Below are 21608 nucleotides of genomic sequence, written 5' to 3' on the forward strand. Positions count from 1 at the left end.
AAATATTACTTATATTATATACTTACCCTCACATTGGGAAAATATAAAACAAATGTATACATAGGTGTGTACCTACAGTGAGTAAACGAATATTTTATGTGTTTTGGATTATAAGTAATTAGATGTTGAAGAAGTACTTAGTTCAATTTAAATTAAATTATTGCAAGGCTCACAATTGTGCAGGTATTTGTCGACTTCTTTATCGTCATACCATAAATCATTTGATTCAGCTTCTCGTTGCAGGAGGCTATTCATAGCGGATTAAAAATCCCAAAAATCAAAACAAAGCGCGCTTAAAGTAACGGAATTTTTAAAACATTCTTTCGTACTACTTAAATCTTGTCGGCAGAGTAAAAATAACTGTTCAAAGTAAAGAGTAGTAAGTAGTAAGAACCTAGAGTAATGTAATGAGGATGACAGCCTGTTCAATTTACAATATGTATGAGAAAGAGATATCGGAAAGCCTACATACACTATTCCTTTCTCTAATCCCAATTTACCTTGCTGACCCGCAACGCTTCTAGAATTGTAGGTATTTATTATACACCCACCCGCGCCTTTAATGCTCGAAGGGGTGGGCAGAGGCATAATTGGTGCACCCATTTTCCAACGTGCATATTCCGTCCCACGTGATGCGGAGCAAACCTGTCGTAATGTCGTGTACATATCCCAGACTGCGGATTGGTACTAAGTAAAAAAACTCAATATCACTGTCCGGCTCGGTGATCGAACCCTAAAACCGTAATTGTTATATCTTAGTAACGACCAAAGTTGCAAGTTGCTTCACAAACAATCTTCCTTCATTGTTTATAACCTCCAGAAAACGTTTCCTCGCTATAAGTCGATGCTGCGTCTATGAAAACCCTCGACTCATCGTGTCAGCACACGTAGCAGTGGCGGCGCGTTTAGTCGAGACTGGCCGAGGACGAAATCATCACTACGCTGATCCAGTGTGAGTTGGTGAACTTCACAAACCTTCGAACATCTTCAAATTCCTAGGTAAGTAAGTTAACTTACTATGTTATCGTTTGTTATAAAACGAGAAATTATTAGACAAAGCATATGGATACCCACATGTTTATAGTTTTCAAAAGGCCAAAATCCAATGTCTGTGGCTTTAATGCTGGGTTCGAACCCGCCGTCTTCATTTCGGCAGGCTGGTCCGCTTCCCACTAGGATATTACCGCTGTATCTAGTTATTAGGTAATACCAAGTGAATATTTTTGCCTGCCTTGGTAAAACTATTGGTACGCTAATCCGATGTGATAGTAACTATTTACTGACAAAGAAGTAACTACAGTGTGGTCAAATGTAGACCAAAAGAGACATATTATTAACAATAAACAACCAATTTCTTTTTCCTCTCTTTATTTATGTACTGTAGTCTACTTTGAACTGATTTTGATAAGAGTAACACCAGAGTTTCTTGCTCGTTCTTCTCTGGTGAGAACTGCTTTCCGAACTGGTGGTAGAGTTAATATTGACGGAATCTTAATAATGTATAACATTTTACGGATTTAAATAAATCATTTCATTTCAATTGATTAAAGTATCGTGTGTCCTAGTTTCCAGCTTCATACAGTTTTTCACGCTTATCTATATTCCCTGGAAATTACATATTATAAATTTCACCGATCCAACAAAATATAAAAGCATAAACTATTGTTTGCAAAAATAGATATCAAATAGTCCAGATTCAAAAACCGATACATCTACGTAACAAAACATCAATAGCACAATGGGATTGTGACCGCCATGATAAAGGGTTTGGCGGGAAATGACAGGCGCGTGACAACTACACCTTGCGGGGACATTCATCAATTTGCTGCCTTACAGGTATTTGTATAAAGTTTATTTCCGCATGGAGATTTGCCTTGTATGTTGCCAGATGTGACTTAATTTAGTTCCGCCTATCGATTTATATTGAACACAATATGTCCGTTATATGGACCGCTATTCAACTTGCATCGTCAGGAAATATCTTTATTCAGCATATTATTTGTAACGGTATTCTATATTTCATAAGAATGTAAGTTTTTCGGAAAAGTAATTGAGGATTTTGGCAATTTGCGTTTACTAAAAGTAAAATACACACACATATAAGTAAGTAAATATACATAATGTTTTTTGTTGTATATAAGTTTCCTCTTTATATTCATGAAAGAGTGACAAAAAGAGCAGTCATTGGACTGAATGTTTGTAAAGTATTCGTAATAAATATCACATAACAATATTTGCCTTGCATAATATACTGTCGCACTGTTCGGCACGGGCCCCCTCTAGTACTCAGAAGGATAAGGTCTTAGTCCATCACGCTGGCTTAGTGCGAACTGAGGGTGTGTGAAGTCTATCAAGTTACCAAAGTATCCATGTTAAATAAAAATAAATTAGACGAGTCTCTCAACACTTATGATAATTGTTAGATAGGGAAATTCTAATATCCGACAATTCAATTGACAAACCGAAATGTTCCAACTTCTGCCATATTTCTGTTGAATACGGCTTTACCCTTTACTAAAAACAAGTCCCAAAATCGACACGAGACAATACCCCAAAGTATTGTAATAAGGAAATGATTTTCAAAAATATTCAAAAACGTCTTCTAATCCTATTAGTCGGTGCGCAGGAGTTGTGTAACTCATTCTGCATGCAAAAAGTTTGTCATTTGAAATACAAAAGGATTGCGTTGGGACAATGCAAATATTTCCAGAGATCCGTGAACTGGCACTTTCTTTGCAACAATGATCTTATTCTCTTATAACGGGAAGAAAGCTGGTTGTGTGGCCTGTCTGGCAAAATTTGCAAATCATAACTTAACTGTTATTTGTCTCCTGCTTGAGATAAAAATATGACAACCACAAATTAAACAAAATATAGGCTGTCCGATTCATTTCATTGCCTATGAGCTCTTTTTGTTACGAAGTAGGTATATTTTAAAGTTTGAAAGGCAATTATATCTAAGCGACAAATATGCCGAAAATGAATTATATAAATATTTTGAATCGCCATTTTTTTCTGTGTCATTTGATCTAGGCTTTGCAGGTCTAGGACAGTTTTAATAACATTAGACTATATCTTTATAAAATAAAAAGTTGAATTGTTAAGAATTTTTATATTAAAATCAAAACTCTAAAGCATTCTACTCAAAAAATTTACTGATTGTCGCTTAGATATGATTGCTCTTAAAGCGTCGATTTAATTAACTACTTAGTAACTAGATTTTATAATAACTAGGTAAAAATGTATCTTAACGGTAATCGTCAGTGTGATAGCGTCAAAAGCTTTTTTTTTCTGTCTGCTAATCACAAACTTGTAAGTTTAATTTGAAAAACTTTTTTTGTCCGAGTCACCAGATGAGTTAGCGCCCCACAAGATGATACAGGTAGGCCGTAGTAAGCAGTTACCGCCATCATAGATTAAAGCGATAAGTACCTAAGGGTACACAGCCAAGCTATCGAGAGGAATATAAAAATAATTGGGAAAGTGTTTTTCCTTTTTTTTATTTACTCGGTCGCAGCTCCAGTGATAAACCCGTGCCACGGAAAGCACGCAAAGCCGTTGGTCCTGCGCCTGATCTCTCTCCGATCATGTCAGATCGCCGTCTCACCGGACTATGATAGTGAAGGAACAGAGGATGTAATACATAGGGTATTGCGCACACACTTGTGCACTATAATATCTCCTACGTATCTGGCTGAACTCTGTTGAAAATTTCAGTTGAAAATTTCCGAAATTCGAGTAGATGAGATTCATTCACTAATTAACTAGAATCTCTTCTGTTATTTTAAGTGACCCCATTGTGGATCTGTCACTTTGTCCACTTAACACGACGCGTGCGCCGTGTTTTTGTTTCTAGTTTCGCGTGGGAAATGTGGAACGTGTCGATTACCGTAACGGAATGAATAGAAAGATGAATTCATTTCACCAAACTAGATTATTTTGAAATGTGTACAATATAGAGTCAGTCAGGACTTTTCTTTTCGTTTATTGGCCTTCTCTGGTAACATACTTTCTAAATAATAAATAAGAAATGATATTCCAGGACTTCAGAAGGACTAATCCAATGTAAACATACAATACCTATTTTTCAGATAACGACTTAGTTCGGGTTCCTAAAATACCAAATACATCGTGTATAGTTAATAAATAATAGTTTATATGGATTGTTTTTCTCCCCTGATATAACTATTATAATCATGTAGGTACAAAAGTTCGCTGAAAAAAAATCACACAAACCATTGGTCCACCGACAGAGGTAGTTCAATACAAAAATATGTTATTATAATGTATGGGACCGCGACAATTCATTCCTGCGAAATAATTATGCCAATTATTTTTTGTTGTATTTCCTTCCTGGATCCGCTGTCGCTATTCATCCTAATGATCATCCATAAGGGTCAGCGCAGACCTGGCGCCATGCTACAAACACAAATACGTTAGCTTTCATGGTTTAAGAAGAGTTAGAAATTCCGGGATTGAAAGAGAGTTAAACACTATATTTTATTTTAAGATAGAGTTTAGAGACAAAAATATCGCAGGCTTATCCTGTAGATAATTTTCCCGCCAGAATACTGCATGATTAATCTCTTAAAAAAATGTAATCTTTAATTCTAATTTCAACTGCATCAACTTCATAAATCATTTATTATGTATACTGTTTTTAATGTATGGCATACGCCAGTAATTTTAAGATTAATTGAATCTCAGTAATTTGTAATATTATAGCGAGGCATCGCGTGTATAGCTTCCCGTCAGATCCGCGCCCACCTTAAAGCATGTCCAGTCATTAGCTATTCAAACAGTGCGATGATGCGGTAAAGCCAACTGTCGTGTATTCGCCGTATTGTGCGCAGTTTCCGTCCACGCAACTCTTTCTTTGACAAATGGTCATCTGTCAATACAGAATGACCATTTGTGTCTCGGCCGGATATGATATTTAGGATATAATTAAGAGATTCTATTCCATGACTTCATAAGTGAATAAAAGGTTGTCAAATGCTTTGGATATTTTATAATACTGTATTTTTTATGGTAATTATTTCTAATTGTGCCTTGTTGGCGTAGTATTATTGGGTGTACTGTACGACAACATACTGGGGTCCTGGGTTCAAATCCCGGGACGTGCAAAGTGATATTAGGTTTTTCTGTTCAGTATCAACGCGGAGTCTGGAATCCGTGCCCGATCTGGCGATGCGCTCGACAATTATTACATTATGGAAAGAAAGACACAGGGCTAAAGTGGGTACCTCCTCTGATTCCACACTTGCCTATCCGTATGAGGATAAAGTCGTGATGTGAGTGTATGTAGTTAAACTAAAGAACAAATATATATCTCTAAAACACATACTTACCTACGTATTACTTTCCGGAGTGTCTTCTGTCCTAGGCGAGTTAGTGTTTGTGGGAATATTTCCTGACACCGAGAATCATATTCTTGATGAATAAGCCTGTATGATTTCTCATGGTAACGTGAATGTTAGACGTTGAAATAAAAGTATTTTTGTATAATTGTAAATTGTAGGTATATATAGTAACTTTGACTTTGTGGACGACTAACACCTCAGTACACTCATGACCATGAAGGCTGCAAAGTTTTCAAAACGTCGGAAGAAAATTATTATATAGTTTATCGCAATAAAATCTGAAAAATATTTTATTTCAATATTACGAAATCTATTAGGTAGCTAATATTTTATATTAAACAAAATTAAATTATTAAATGAAATGGCTGCATTGTAGCTCCATAATGCAATGCGGAAGGGTTTCACCGAAACACCCACGTGTCACCCCATGCCTTTGATATCATCTCACGAATGGCACACGCTAAAACATACTTTATTACACTGCAATAGATTCTTTATTTTATTTTTTGTGTAATGCAGCTGCGGCTAATGTTTATCCGTAATTCGATATGCGGACAAAATCCGTTATGTGAGAATTTGGCACATTATGTGATGAGAGGTCCAGATACTTGAGTATGTTTGTACAAGCTGTTGTTAAGAAGATAATGTAAACACTGCTTTAAGTAAAATAATAATAATATCAGCTATGTATTATATTATACTGTATTACTGCTAGGCACAGGCCTTCTCTACTACTGACAGGAATTAGACCTTAGTCCACCACGCTGGCTTAGTGCTGAAAGGCAGACTTCGTATACCATGACAATTCTTATACAGAACTGCTCAGTTATACGGTGTCCTCACGATGTTTTCCTTCACCGTTAAAGCTAGCGATACTGAATTTAGGCAAAAATGCATAGCAAGACATTATGTGGAATTGTTCGCATTGTATTATTTATTAAGAATTTTGGCGGTAACCGCACTAAAGACATATTTGCTCATACATGCGTGCTTACCCTAATTTTATTCCGTAGGTAAATGTGATGATTATTTGTCACCTTATAAAAATCTTTATACAATAACTAAAAGAGTTATACCTCAGATAATAATATTATCATTTACTAGATCGCAAATCACAATAACTTTAAGAAGGATATCTTATTTTGTAAATTATCTCGTTAATCAAAACAAACATAATATTACACATTTAATTTTTGATTATAATTCCATGTTTCACATTAATTAAGATATTTGTTTTTCTCAACATTATTGCCTCAATTAGCTAATAGAGAGGGATTAGTAAAAATGCAAGGATCATTTGCAACGCTCGAAACGAAAAATAAACTCATTAGGAACCAACTTACAATCCATTTTTTACTATAAATTGATGTGAATCAACCCTATGATCATCAGTCGATGTACAGTTGAACGCGTTCCAGGAAGAAAATTTGCAAAACTGTAAATCAATGCAATGTCCACACTGCGTCCCGTTAGGGTTAACCGCAGGTAGTCCAACCCTTCCCTAAAGGGTACAACAGGCCCCGCCCCTTTTGCCACTAGCCATTAGAGAAGGGACGGCCGTCATTTGCAATTTTCTTTTCGTGTGAACAAGTTGTGACCAAGATGTCTCTCTGGACACCGTACGCGCAGGAAGCCGCTCTGGATTTGAGCAAGCCAGTGGTCAAGATCGAGAGAAGGTCTCCGGATTTGCCGGTGACTAATTCATCGCCTCCGGTCAGTGGATATGTGTACCCAACTACGCACGACAATCAGTATTATTCAGGCTACCCGTACCCTCAACATGTGGGATACACTGTTCCATCAGCGCAGATATCCCCGGAGCCAGTGTGGCCTCAATACCAGCAACAGAAGACGTTCGTATCACCCTCACCACCAAATTCGCCGGATTTCTTCGACACAGAATCGTTGTCAGATGATGTGGAGTACCAGGCCTTCGAGAGAGATGCTCTCCGGGCTATGGCTGAGAAGAATGGCGGCACTTTACTTGGCAATAACCCTAGGATGAGAAGAGCTGTTCAAACAAGCCAGGCGGCTGATGATTCGTATAGAAAACAAAGAGAGAGGAACAACTATGCGGCAAAACAGAGCAGAGATCGAAGGAAACTCAGGGAGGTCCGACTGGCATTCCAAGTGACGTATTTGAAAAAGAAAATGGCGGAACTAAGAGGAAGGTTGGCTGCAGGAGTATGTAACAGATGTCGACAGATCAGCGAGTGTTGAAAAGAAATTGGAAAGATCTGGAATAAGCTTTCACATCTGTGCTAGATGTTATGTTCGGCAATGAGTGAAGTGGCGCATAATCTAGAGAATTTAGAGCTAGGTTTAAGCTACGGGAGATAATAAGACTGTATAGATTGTAAATATAAATTATTGTAATGTAAATACATATTTGGAATTGTCTATGTCATCAGAGTTTATAGAATATATCGCAATAAATTTTGCTACGAATTTTTTGTTTACTTTATTACTTATTTGCACTAAAGTCGTATAATAGTTGGGTTAAAACCAAATGAATAATGATAATTTTATATAACAATAAAATTAAAAGTATTACCATTAAATATATTGGTGAGGTACAATACATAAAGAGCGTAGATATTTTCATGATATCGATGGACATTCGGCAGGAATCATGTGCACCAGTAATAGGCACTTGTGACGAACTGCCGCATAAATTTGGTACCTGAACAGCATCGATGTGAATCATAGTAATTTAGCAACAATAATAAATTAAAATATAAAATTAAATATCATTGTAAAGTGTAAATAATACCTCAATAATACTTACAGTTTGCTACGAGGATTTTAGGATCAGTACGAACTTCTATAATCCAGGATTACAGAACGATTTACCGTAAAACGTAATCCTTTTGGATCCATTCCGACTTCTAATTACCGACGAAATATTCCACAAATAAATCCCAATCATAAACAAATTTTAATCTGGTAATTGTTTTCGTAATTATTTATGGCGGCCGGGGTTAATCCAATGCAGATGCAAAAAAATAAAAATAATCCGCCCGTTAGTCGATTGTAAAAAGGTTGCAAAAATCCGGCATCAAAGAAAAATAGAGATGTTATTGCACTGCCGAATAATCCGATTAAGATGGCTTGTTTGTGTCAAGTCTGAATTTTGATGGAAGTTACTTTAGAGTTGCTTTAAAAAAATATCTAATACTGTCATATCTTTTTGGAAATATAAACATTTTTTTTAATTGACTTCAAAATGCCGGAAGGGTTTTTAATTCGGCGCGTATGTATTTTATTTTTATTTAATCGAATATACAAATTAAAACTCAGGTATATTATAAGTACTAATTAGTATCAACCACAATCCAAATGAATCGCAATCATAATACTTCGTATTTTGTGTAGGTACTTTAAAGTTAATCCAAATTAATAATATGTACATATTTCTCAATTACCAATATGTAAGTATTGCTTAGAGTTCGTTAATCAAAAATTTTGATCTCTATCAATTATCATCCTGAAAAATACCTAGCAGATCTATACATATTACGTAACATAATATACCAAGTGATTCGCTCTCATTGGTCGGTGAATTCGACGCGTGCGCAATGCCCGCCCATGTCTTTTATGTTTTTTACTTGCCTTGTGTCAGAAGCGACGCCTTTTGTACAGGAACATAAAAATAATAGTTATTTTTAGTTGCAGTAGCTTATAGTCGTCATAAACTGTTGAGCCATAGTAAAAACCATTTTTTTTTATGAGGAGCTAAAAGTGATTTATTAGTTAATAGTAGATTATCTTTAATGTAGAGGTTCTCTAGGTAATTTTAATTGAGTTTCTCTTAATAAACTCATGTGTTATTATTATGATTTAGGTACTTACGTTTTGTCTAAATTTGTAGATCGAGATGCAATTCATATTAAAGGAATTCAAATGCAGAGGATTGAAGCTGTTAATGTAGGCAGCGTGATATACCAAGTAATGATGTGTATATTTCAGACTAAAATAAAATAAAAGCCACAGCACAGTCTACACTTCTGCCTCAAAGTTGTCAAATTAAGAGCGGACGGACAATTTTTTTAAAGCTATTGAATGGTTTCGTTATATGGTAACGTGGAAAGGAATGCTATCCGTTATTTATTTTACGTCGAAGTTTATGGCTTCATATCTCACTCAAGTTGTGTAAACATGGGCGCGTGGCTAAGTCCTGTGGGTCGCTATTTTTTTTAAACGTGTACGGGTAAGTGACCTTTTTGCACCTGATGGTAAGTGGAGTGGGGTCCAATAGAATGTCGACTGACGAGAGAAGATTATCACTGGGTAGTCGATACAATTATGCCGGTCTGTTGGAAGCGGATATACAGGCTGATCCCGGAAAGGGACACATTTACGTGGGCCAATATGGCGGGTGTTAACAAGGGTATGGTGGTTGCTATATGGGCGGATATAAAATATATCCTACCACCAGCAAAGTTATACATTGTCAAGTAATTTTACTTACCTAAATGACGAGATTTAAGTCACATACCTGAAGCCGGGAAGTCGGCAGGAATCGGGTTATATGGACCTTTCCCCACTGTTGTGATCGGTTTATTAGTCTATTTTTTAAGGTATATTATTTACGACTCATAAAATGTTAGATAAATAGAAATACAAGCTTATATGGGGACTAGTCTAACACTCGGCGAATTTTATCGTCAAGTACGACTATGAAACCATAATTTTGTTCCAGTTTGCTGGACATACTTAGTAGCCAATATAGTTCTTGGATATTATTAAAACAACTTATGTCTCCATAAAACTTATTTACCATTGGTTTACCCATTAGACAATTTCTCAACCGAGGTTTGATAACCTCATCTCCAATAATATAAATAAGAAACCGACTGTGCCATTCTCTCCTACATTTAAATGGTATGGTTAAACGTATTAGTTCCCTTATATACTCGTCATTGAGTTAGGTTAGTTATTGCGCATAGGGGTGCGACCCTCGCTCAATTAGTAGACGCAACCCCTGCACGACACCATTGGAACTATTTCTATATACGTAGTTATATGTCTATGCTTTAATTATATTACTCAGGACATTCGCTGTTTTTTCTAATACTTAGTTGAACTAATTTTGTGTAAATGAGACAATAAATCAGATGTTTTTTTTTAGGAATTAACGTTCCACGGTGCGTTTTTTACAGGAACAAGTCTACACTTTATTCATAAAACACAGTGTGTACCAGAAAGGTGTAATTTTCCGAAAGGGACTCCGACACAACATAAAGATACTAATAAGCATGAATGCAGTTTGCAAATCATTCTAATGATAATTAGATTCTGCATAAAGGGAAGCTTTAGCACTTAATAGTTCAGGTCTACTACCAGGTGACAGGTGACTTAGACTAGACCCGTAGTAATACTACCGCAGTCGGCAGGTAAATAACATTTGATTCGTTTGTCGTTGCCATTTCGGTAGCTATTACGGTGTGTTTTTTGTATAAATTGTATAATACATATCCCATGATTTTGTTTTTCAATAAAAAAAAAACAATAATCACAAAACATAAAGAATAAATAAATGTCATAACTTTTGGTAACATGAATTTTTATATACAAAGTATTAGAAATTTATATTTATGAACGGGTTACGGGATCGTGTTCCTTAGTAGTATAGGTAATAGATAACTTTCCTATTCAGAATAAAAATACTAGGAAACGTATTTTAGAATCCTGGTATTCTTCGGGCGGACGCTAGGTGCAAAATCCAATTTTGGGCCTGTGAAAACAACTTCCCCTATTTAGTATTTTCATGGAATGATACGGTTGGTTCAGAGCCGTTAAGCCGACCAACTCCTCAAAAATACGCGGAAGAACCGCGAGCAAAACCTAGTATTAAAAGTTTGATTTGTTTGGATGTTTGTAAAGATGGTTACAACACCCCTAACACTATGTACTCGGCCGCTCAACCAAACCATAGCGCGATCTACTTTTCAACTACCGCCATCTAGTGCCCCTAATAGAACTAAAATCCAAATATGCAGTGTAACTATACATATATACTAACTTCATGGTATATAATTTTATGTAATTCAATTTATTTATTATCGACGGTTGACGCAACATTTATTTATTTATTCTAACATATGGTGTACCGCGCTGGTAGTACCATGTTTAACGTAACTGATGCTAAATTATAAAGTATATCACGTTGTCAGTAAATCGAAAAACCGTCTACGACTTCGGCGCTGCCCAATGCCGAGTTCTCATTGTTAAAGGTATCAGTTGCGCAACGTAGGGAGATACTCATCTTGCGAGCGCAAAGTACTGCGTAGCTGGTTGTTGCATCCCGGTGAAACAACGCATACTGAACGCGGGATCGTCTATTTCTTAGCGAGGATTTACGAATAATTATTCTTTCAATTTACAAATACCTATTGTAAGGATATGAAATTATTTTTCATACAATTGTAAATGGGTACTTATTAAGTATTCATTAAAAAATCAAAGTATTGCAAAGATGTTCGCATGTTACCAGCGGTCGCCGAAATCGCTCGATGGATATGTAAGAATAATTGAGTTCAGAGAAAAAACTCCGTCTTGGGCTAACATAATATAGATTACAAGTTACTTTTATCCCGGACAAATATGTAAAGCAATATTTATAACGCGAAAAATCGTTTACGATGTCTTTTATACGTAGAAAACTATCATGACAGCCAATAAACAATCAATGGAAATGTTATCTAACATTTTCTATGCGGTCAAACTTCGTACCTACCATTCAACACAATAGTGGTATTTTCGGTGCAACAAAATCTGTGGGGATTTTCTAGCCCTTTGATAGATTTGCTAAAAAATCGATAACGGAACTAATCCGTCGCAGATTTGTATTGTGAGCCATACAAATAAATATTCACTGTTTTACTTTGTGTTTCGGTTTGTTTTTGAATGCCGAGTGCCAGTTGCATACCCCACGTAATGCTTGCGACGTCCACCTCTAGGGTCGGTCATGTATCAAGTATATAACGGTTGGATATATAGGGTAACGTGGATTAAAATATTGCATTGCAAAAAACAGGCTTTAAGTGGCCATTATAAAGTCTAATTTTGAGTCAATAAAAATATCTGTTGTTTATTAGTGAAAAAACTACAGTCGTTGCTTAATTCCGTGTTTTATTAATCGGATTAAATATTAGTTAAGAAGCCGCTAAACATGCCACGAGATTAGTGAATTAATAAAACTCGAGGATTAATTTTATCCACGGCTTTAATTTAATATTGTGTTTTTACAGAAGTTTCTATTTAAATAACATTGAAAAATTGCTTAATGCCTGCATTTAATCCACAGCAGAAGCTTTAAAGTCTTGGTAACAAACTTTTCATGTTAGATATATCTTGTACGAAAAAACAATAATTTTTGGAGATATTAGGTACCAAGAGGGGCTTTCATACGAGAGACTAACATGTGTGTATCCCACGATGACCACGACGCGGTACCTTCGATGTGTGTCGGTGACATATTTAACGCGAATACTTATTGATGATCAAGGTGTGGGGTTTAATAAAATAACTACTGATATCTCCTTTTAATTATTCATTTACTTTTATTCACAAATGCTTATTGCTAGCCTTTTATGGAATTAAAGAAGTAGATTAGAAGTTTCAGAGCCTACATTTTACATAGTTTATAACACATCGGTCAATAAGTCCCGAGCCTAATATATAAATTGCGCTGTTACGGATAAATACTACCGATTTTCAAAAATTACTGACCTCAATGTAACGCATGTCAAAATTTTATAAACTTTTAACAATTTGTAAAAAAGTTACAGTGATTTTAGTGATGCTACTTTGAGTGTCTCTAAAACAATGGAAGAAAAAGAATTTCGAATGTTGTTTAAACATCGTTTTTCAATGAATAAAAATACCGTCGAAACAAAAGTTTGGCTCGATAAATGTTATGAGAACTTTGCTCCATCAAAAGCAACAGTTAAACGTTGGTTTGCTGAATTTAAACGTGGGCATACAGACACCAATGATGTTGAACGCTAAGGACGTCCAAATGAGGTTGTGATTCCAAATAACATAAAAAAGTACACAAAATCGTTTTGGAAGATCGTAAAGTGATGTTATAGGAGATAGCCGACATTCTAAAGATATCAACAGGCAATGCATTTGTCATTTTGCAAGAACATTTGTCCATGAGAAAGCTCTGTTCAAAGTGAGTACCGCGTTTGCTCACCGTTGACCAAAAGCATCAACGTGTTGAAGCCTCAGAGTGCTGTTTGGGGCTTTTAAGGCGAAATAAAACGGATTTTTTCTTGCAATATGTGATAACGGACGAAACCTGGATCCACCACTACATTCCAGAGTCAAAACGGCAGTAAATTGAATGGACGGCAATCGATGAAAGGCGTCCAAAGCGACCAGAATCACAAATGTCAGCTGGCAAGGTTATGGCTTCCGTGTTTTGGCATGCGCAAGTTATAATATTCATTGATTATCTTCAGAAGGGAGAAAGGATCAATAGCGAATATTATATGGCATAACTGGTGCGTCTGAAGCATAAAATCGCGAAAAAACGGCCTCAAATGCTTCTATTACCTGTTTGCTAAAGTGAAAAAAATGCTTTCCGGAAAAAAAATTGACCCAAATGGAGAAGTGATCGCTGAAACTGAAGCGTATTTCGAAGGGTTAGACAAATCGTTTTATAAGAAGGGTATAAAAATTTTAAAGATGGGCTGGATTGATTGTATCACTTTTGAAGGAGACTATCTTGATGAATAAAAACGAATTATGTCAAAAAAAATGTTTTTTCTTACCTAGGCTCGGGACTTATTGACCGATGTAATAAAGTTTTTCTTTTTATAATATTAGTAAGTATAAAATCTTAATAGAAATGTGAATGGTGATGTATCAGTTAATGATAATCAGACACAATGTACGATTTTGTTCTTATTAATATAAGTACATATATGCTGTTGGTTAGTACCGTAAGAAAATAAAACTATCTCACACATATAAAATAAATACATTAAACTAAATTCTAAAATAAACAGTGTAAAGTTCCATTTCCACGATTGTTACGCTACTTGCAGTCGCAACCGAAACAATTGTTTTACAACCGCGCCGCCATAAACAATCGGTTGCCAGTTGCTACAATGCGTCCAGATTGTCAATCGGCTTCTAGTCTACTTATTTTCGCTTTTACTAATCGGATTGAATTGATGATTAAATTACCGCGCAGTTTCTGGAAGTATTTGTGAGATTATAATGAAACTGAAAAAGATCCTTGTTTATACAATTATAATTTACCTGAATATGTTTTAGATGCTATTGAACGATAAACCGTGGTTTAAAATTGCTCGAATTGGCGAATTTTCTATAGCCAGCTAGTGGCAGTGGCATCAGCTACACTAGAACTGGTTGTGGCATTTGAGAAGTGAGTAAACGCCGAAATCGCTGAATGGATTTGGATAAATTTATTTAGCACACAGACTATATTTTGGACTAACTTAGGCTAATTTTTACACCGGAAAATATATAATGCTACATGAATTAAAAAGGAACAAATAGTTCACGTGGAACGATCCACAAACGACAACTAGTATTCAATCAAAATAAAACATCATTTAACTACTGCGTTATATAAAATTACGTTGAATAGAAGATATTTTCTCATTTCTAGTTATGATATGGTTGATTTCGGCAGCGACGTTGGTCCACCCTCAAAAATTCGCGGAAAGTGCCCGCGAAGAATACCTAGTACTAAGTTACGTCTGGATGTCTGAATGATTTTTTTTATAACTACTGCTGGTAGCCTGACGCGAGTCGGCTTATTCAGCTGCACCGGTCTTCCGAGTGAACGCTTTAGGCGCTCCAGCCTGTTCAATTTAAACGACCATGCTGAGGGCACCCCCGAGTGGGATACGGACCTCGGCTCAGGGCGGTCGTTTTGAGAGGATAAAGACATCATCGATTAGGGGTCTGTATGGATAAACACACAGGATACTTATACTTGGGCTTGTTACTATATTATAGCGCGATCTACTTTTCAACTAGCGTCATCTAGCGTCGATAATGGAACTTAACACGTAGTAGAGAGGATGTTTTATGCGTAATAGTGTTTTTAATGTTTATGCCTTCACAAAAAGTTCGATTGGAGGCGGGCTTGAAATGGAAGCTAATAGTGTAAGTAATATACTACGTAAGAGTTCTGATATAACTGGTCAGTATCAGGCCAGCAAAATGCTCGTCATTTAGTTAAAAATATGTCATAAACAATACACATTCGTAATCATAGATAACATTGTCTATGAGACAAACTTGGCACCGTTCCACACAATGCGCTAAACCCACCGATTTTCAAACCCTTTCGAAGATTTGATCAACAATCGATAACGGAACTAATCCGTCGCAGACTTGCATTTTGAGCCGTACAAATAAATACTTACTGTTCTCCTTTGTGTTTCGGCTTGTTTTTGAATGCCAAGGGGTAACTTGCATTCCCTATGTAATATTCGCGACGCCCTCCCGTAGGGTCGGTTATGTATCATGTATTTAGGGTAACGTGGATTGGAACATTGCATTATTAAATACAGACTATAAGTGGCCATTATTTTATTACAGAAGTGTAAGAGACTAAATTAGAGTAAATAAAAAGAACTCTTGGTTATTAGTGGAAAAACATAGTCATTGCTTAATTCCGTGTTTTATTAATCGGATTAAATATTAGTTAAGAAGCCGCTGAAAATACATCGGGATTAGTGAAGTAATAAAATTCAAGGATTCATTTTATCCACGGCTTTAATTTATTGTGTTTTTAAAGAAGTTTTTATTTAAATAACATTGAAAAATTGCTTAATGCCTGCATTTAATCCACAACAGAAGCTTTAAAGTTTTGCTAACCGATTTTTTTATACAACGCCGTTGAAGTTTTAGATACAATATATTTTGTATTTTATATTAAACTGATGGTGAAAGTCAAGGCTATGTATCGTATCGTATCAGCATATAATGACCCAATATTGGGCAAAGCCTCCCCAAAATCCTTCCATGAATCACAATCCTGCGCTATAGTCAACAAGACTGTCTATAAAGTACATTAATTATACTTCATACGCCCAAGAATAAAGGGCTGTACAGCACGCTTGGTGTCCTGAGAAATTTCAAGTTAGATATATCTTGTGCGAACAAACAAATTTTTGGAGATATACGGTGCCAAGTCGGGCTTTCATACGAGAGACTAGCATCTGTGTGGTCACACGGTAGTCCATCATGCACCTACACACGGACACACACACAGACAAGCACACAATGTCCACGAGGCGGTATATTGAATGTGTCGGTGACATATTTAACGCGAACATTTATTGATGACCAACGTGTGGGGTTTGAAAAAAATAACAGCTTAAATATTCCCCATAAAGAGTGATTAATTTTTTTTTGTCTAATGCCTATTTCTTTAATGAAATTAAAGGATCAGATCGGAAGTTCGGAAGCCGCCTCCTTACATACAAATTTATAAGGGTTTCTTGTTATAATAATTAATAGGTAATATTAGTATGAATTTTATAAAAATGCTAATGATTATATCTTTGACAGAACTATCTTCACGCTAAAATATCTACCACCGTAGTTATAATAAATAGCCATTGCAAGTAAACACATTAAACTAAAGTCCAAAATAAACAGTTTAAATTCCCATTTCTATGATTATGTCACGTGCGCTACCTGCAGGTGCCGTCGCAACCGAAACAATTGTTTTACAACCGCGCCGCCATAAACAAACAATCGGTTGCTAGTTGCTACAATGAGCCCGGATTGTCAATCGGCTCCTAAAGGCTACTTATTTTCGCTTTTATTAATTATGAATTGAAGATTATTACCGCGAAGTTTCTGGAAGTATTAGCGAGTTTAAATTAATCTGCAGTTAAGAAGTTCTATAATTTTTTGTTTAGGAGATTTTACAAATCCGATTGCAAACGCTGGGTCTGGTGACCGGCTGTTAGTTCTACAGGGATGGTATGAGTAAGCTAGTTTCTTGATAGCAAGAAACGTATAAACAGTAAAAAAAAAACACCCAGATATAATTATACAAACTAATATTGTTTATATGGCACACTATACAGAGCTCTTCTGAGACATTATTTTTTTCTAACATGACCCTACGTTTGTTAGCGTGGCAAGGGCCGGCTTATACAAACACACCGGACTTTTGAAAGAGCTTGCAATCCTTGAAAATTAAGCGACTTGAGGCCATCCACTAACGGGTTACGAACCTCGGCTCAGGATGGTCACTAGGAGAGGATGAGATTCTATTGATTATATATAATGTTCCATAATTACATTGGATATAATATATTACTTGTGCATTGGATGGCGTCAGGAACAAAGAGGGACAGAATTCTGAATTATAATAATGCCTTAACTTTGGCGGTCGTCTCCTTAAACCACTAAATGTCATCTAGGGACCTAGAGCGGTAACAATAAATCAATGTCAAATTTGAGTAGAATCTCTAGTAGGCTTTTATTATATTAAACTATTTAATCAAGCTCAAGCTGTCATTTAAGAGCTTGTTCTCAGCTGCGTGTGCGCTGTACATAAACAAAAGTCAGCTGTCAAAATCCGTCACACAGTATGACTTAAATACCTTTTGAGGTGATGTTAATATGGGTTTACTAGATAGCGACTATTTTTAAAATGTAGATCTTAGTTGACACCGTCTCATCTGATATCGCGCTTGAGAGCGAACTTGAGATTTACCTATTTCTTAATATGGCACTTAGTAATTAAATAATACGTTCATCTTAATATTAGTCTCAATGTCTAGTAAATTAATCTAAAGTATCACATATACAGTTAATCCAAATCTATTATTCAGTGGTTTTTGTAGGTATCCATTCGTTGCATTGTCGACGGACCACCGTGACATCAGAGCGGAAGTGTCCCACGATAATGCATCGATAGCTCTCAATGTGCTGGACATACGGACGGCTTCATCTGAGCCTTCATTGTCATGCGAATTATCGGGTAAAGTAGCGAGTAAAAGGCAAATGAAGCAAAATGTCCTGGTTGATTCAATTTGGGGTAATTCGCGAAATTTTTAGGTTTACTAATATTGGCAAAGGATCCATATAACCAGATTCCTGCCGGCTTCCCTTTCGTCACTTGTGTAAAATATAATTGAATATGCAATTTCGAAAAGGGCACATCTCGTAAATATATCTAGATCTACATCGAGAAACATAATAACACTTCAATTTCCTGAACTTTTTACATTTTCGGTCATGTGCCCTTTTCGAAATTGCATATTCAATTATCTGAGCGGTTTCCAAACCGCATTTATGCATATTAGTACCTACTTATATGTTGTGTTGAGTTCCTTTTGGGAAAACTTCACCCTTTGTCTGGTGGGGAATAAAGTTTAGTGTTTTGTCAATCAGTTTTGTGTGGGGGTTATAAAATGTATAATATATTTCTTCCAATGGTTGTCTGTAAGATATTACCTCGAGCGATAAGACCGCCAATTTTTTTAATCTTAAGCATAGTCATTCGTTTTTGGCGTACAATAAAGCTATGAAATAAATAAATTGCTTCAATCAATAAGTTTGTTTTTTACAAAATACGAAAAGTTTCTCAGAATTCTTCATATTAATCGCCTGTTTAATGAATGTATTTGTTGACAAAGTTACATAATTAGTGTGTTCACGAATTAATCCGTCATTTGCGTTCAACAACATGTTGTGCCAAAACAAAACTATTAACAAATTGACATTGAGTCATTGTTATCTCGCTTAGAATTTCAAAAATATTGTGATGTACACAAACACGCTGATTTCTAATGTATCTATGTTAAAATTGTGAATATATTTTGCGATATTCTTTGTAGAGACGTGGGTTTTGGGTTTTATAAAATATATGAAAGAAACTCTAAACTTATGTTCTTGTATAATGTATTTATATACTAAATAGTAACCGTTGTAATTATCTTTGAAGCGTTCTATAAAGGTTTGACTTATGAAAAATTATTTTCATTAATTAAATTTGGCACTAAAACAATTGTTTAAATTTTTGGAACTACCGGACCTAAAGATAATATTTATTCAATTTGCATCCAAAAATACTGTCAAACATATTTTCCCAAAAAATATACGTTGAATTATTGCAATCCTTTTACTCATCTTAATTACGCCAATTGCAAAATGCACTTTCAATTTCCAGAAAGAGACCCAATTGCATTATAATTTACAGTTGTAATAAACGCCATTGTCTCTGCATATCCCGTTATTGTGGCAGGTAGCAACCCCTTCCTTACCGGCGACATCCCCACCCTAAGCCCCGCCCTTCGCAACAAAAGGGGCGCGCGGGCAACCCTTGCCGTATTAGCCTTGCACCCTTCGTGCTAGCCACATATCGGTGAGATCGGAACTATTTAGTGAAAAATGTCGCTGTGGACACCGTACGCTGAGGACGTCGCTCTGGACTTGACGAAGAATGTCAAAGAGAAACAGCAGACTAGATTGGAATATGTGAATTATGAATACCCAGGGTATGCGTATCCCCCGATGTACGCGTCGGTGGGGCAGATATCCCCCTTATCTGGAGGCAGCTTATCTTCCTACGAATCGTATCCGCGCTACGAGCAAGTGTATCAGACTAGTGTGACGCGCCATGATTTGTCTCCGCCGGCGTCTCCGGTGCAAGACCAGCCGATGAAGCGAACCTTTGACATGGTGGACGTGGATTGCCTGTCAGATGACCCTGAGTTCCAAGCGTTTGAACGCGACGCGTTGAGGGCTATGGCGGAGAAGAATGGCGGCACTTTACTGGGTAAGCGTCACTAATTAAATTATTCTATTTAAAGTTGTATATTTATTAGTGTTTATTCTTATGATAAGTAAACTATATTACACTCGAATAAAGTTACAAATTAAATAACAAGATTTAATATTCTTTTTTAAAAAAAATAGGTAAAAACATATTTAATACACTTAAATAATTGCAACAATTAATAACCTCTCTCTCTTTACAGGTAACAATCCGAGAATGAGAAGGACGGTGCAATCCAAGAACGAGACAGCAGACGAGTCGTACAAGCGACAGAGGGAGAGGAACAACTTCGCGGCGAAACAGAGCCGAGACCGGAGGAAACTGAGGGAAGTACACCTCGCTTTGAAGGTCACCTATCTTCGACGGGAAGTTGCCGCACTGAAGGCAATGCTTGCGAACCAAGTCTGCGGTAGATGTAGGAATTAACCAAAACCTGGGACATCTATGTGTCCTTCATAATCAATATTATTCTGATAATTAAAAATCAGAATCTATCGTTGGTGATATGTAACTAACTGTTCTTATCGCTAGGTGATAATCTGTAGTTATTTGCCGGTAGTCAACGGGCCTTTGGTTATCAAATTCTGGTGATTATTGGTCGTACTTAATCTCGTTCTATAGAGAACGTAGATTTCTAAGTTGCTAATTATCGAGCTGATGTCATAAGTGAGGAATTGTATATTTTGAACTTATGTAAAGTAACTGTAGTTGCTGTGTTAAGACTGATAGGTTTAATGTGCAATGTGATGAAGTAGATAAGGGTATTATAATAAGGTATTTATTTAAATAGTTGTAAAATACATAAAATAATACTTTAATTATCTTTGTAATATCTCTTTGTATAGAAAATTTAGGCAGTTTCTCGCATGGCAGAAATTCTATAATAGAAAACTGATTTGAATGTTGAAATTAACAGCTAGTTTAAAGACAAGATAATGCTGTATTATTCTCGTCTCTGTTGTGCGAGAAACTATTCCCGAGTGAGATAATACTAGGATATTATATAATGTGCAATTTTTAGCCATTAAGTCAATTCACATGTCCAAATGTATATAGAATATATTATGTAATTTATAAAAATGATGGTATTAATAAATTTAATATAATAATATTTTTTGTTTATTATTTTTCCTGCATATTCTGAGAAGGCCCTGTTAATTACTATAATAATCGGTGATGAAACAATTGCAGAAAATTTTGTCCTGTAATAAAATCCATAACCCAATTTTTTTATTCTATTTGTCAAAGGATATTTATTTGTTCCTAAAGTTAAAGGGCAAAGCAAGGCCAGCAAATTATTGCAACCATCGAGAATCCTCCCCTGCTAGTCGACATAATACTTGTACTACAAAATATTATCTCAGGCAGAGTTAACTTTGCCGTACTTTAAAAAATACGACAACCGAACAGAAACCATAAAAATCTCGAATTAAGTTCCAATTTATTTATAA

At 35.9% G+C, this 21608-nt stretch overlaps 2 protein-coding genes across 3 annotated transcripts; both read left to right on the forward strand.

Annotated features, from left to right (window-relative positions):
- Positions 1-52: 52 nt before the first annotated feature.
- LOC115455307 (transcription factor VBP) lies at positions 53-21234 on the forward strand. Of its 2 annotated transcripts, XM_037437648.1 has the most exons (5): positions 53-183; positions 821-999; positions 1679-1836; positions 19624-20157; positions 20360-21234. In XM_037437648.1, the coding sequence occupies exons 4-5, from the start codon at positions 19770-19772 to the stop codon at positions 20581-20583; spliced, it is 612 nt and encodes a 203-aa protein (XP_037293545.1). In that variant the 5' UTR covers positions 53-183; positions 821-999; positions 1679-1836; positions 19624-19769; the 3' UTR covers positions 20584-21234. The 2 variants fall into 2 exon arrangements, with proteins under 2 accessions (XP_037293545.1, XP_037293546.1); XM_037437649.1 differs by lacking the exon at positions 1679-1836.
- On the forward strand, positions 6352-7787 carry LOC115449587 (hepatic leukemia factor-like). The gene has a single exon (XM_030177450.2). The coding sequence runs from the start codon at positions 6966-6968 to the stop codon at positions 7581-7583; it is 618 nt and encodes a 205-aa protein (XP_030033310.1). The 5' UTR covers positions 6352-6965; the 3' UTR covers positions 7584-7787.
- Positions 21235-21608: the final 374 nt, after the last annotated feature.

Source organism: Manduca sexta, chromosome 11 (genome assembly GCF_014839805.1).
Source record: "Manduca sexta isolate Smith_Timp_Sample1 chromosome 11, JHU_Msex_v1.0, whole genome shotgun sequence".
Classification (NCBI taxonomy): domain Eukaryota; kingdom Metazoa; phylum Arthropoda; class Insecta; order Lepidoptera; family Sphingidae; genus Manduca; species Manduca sexta.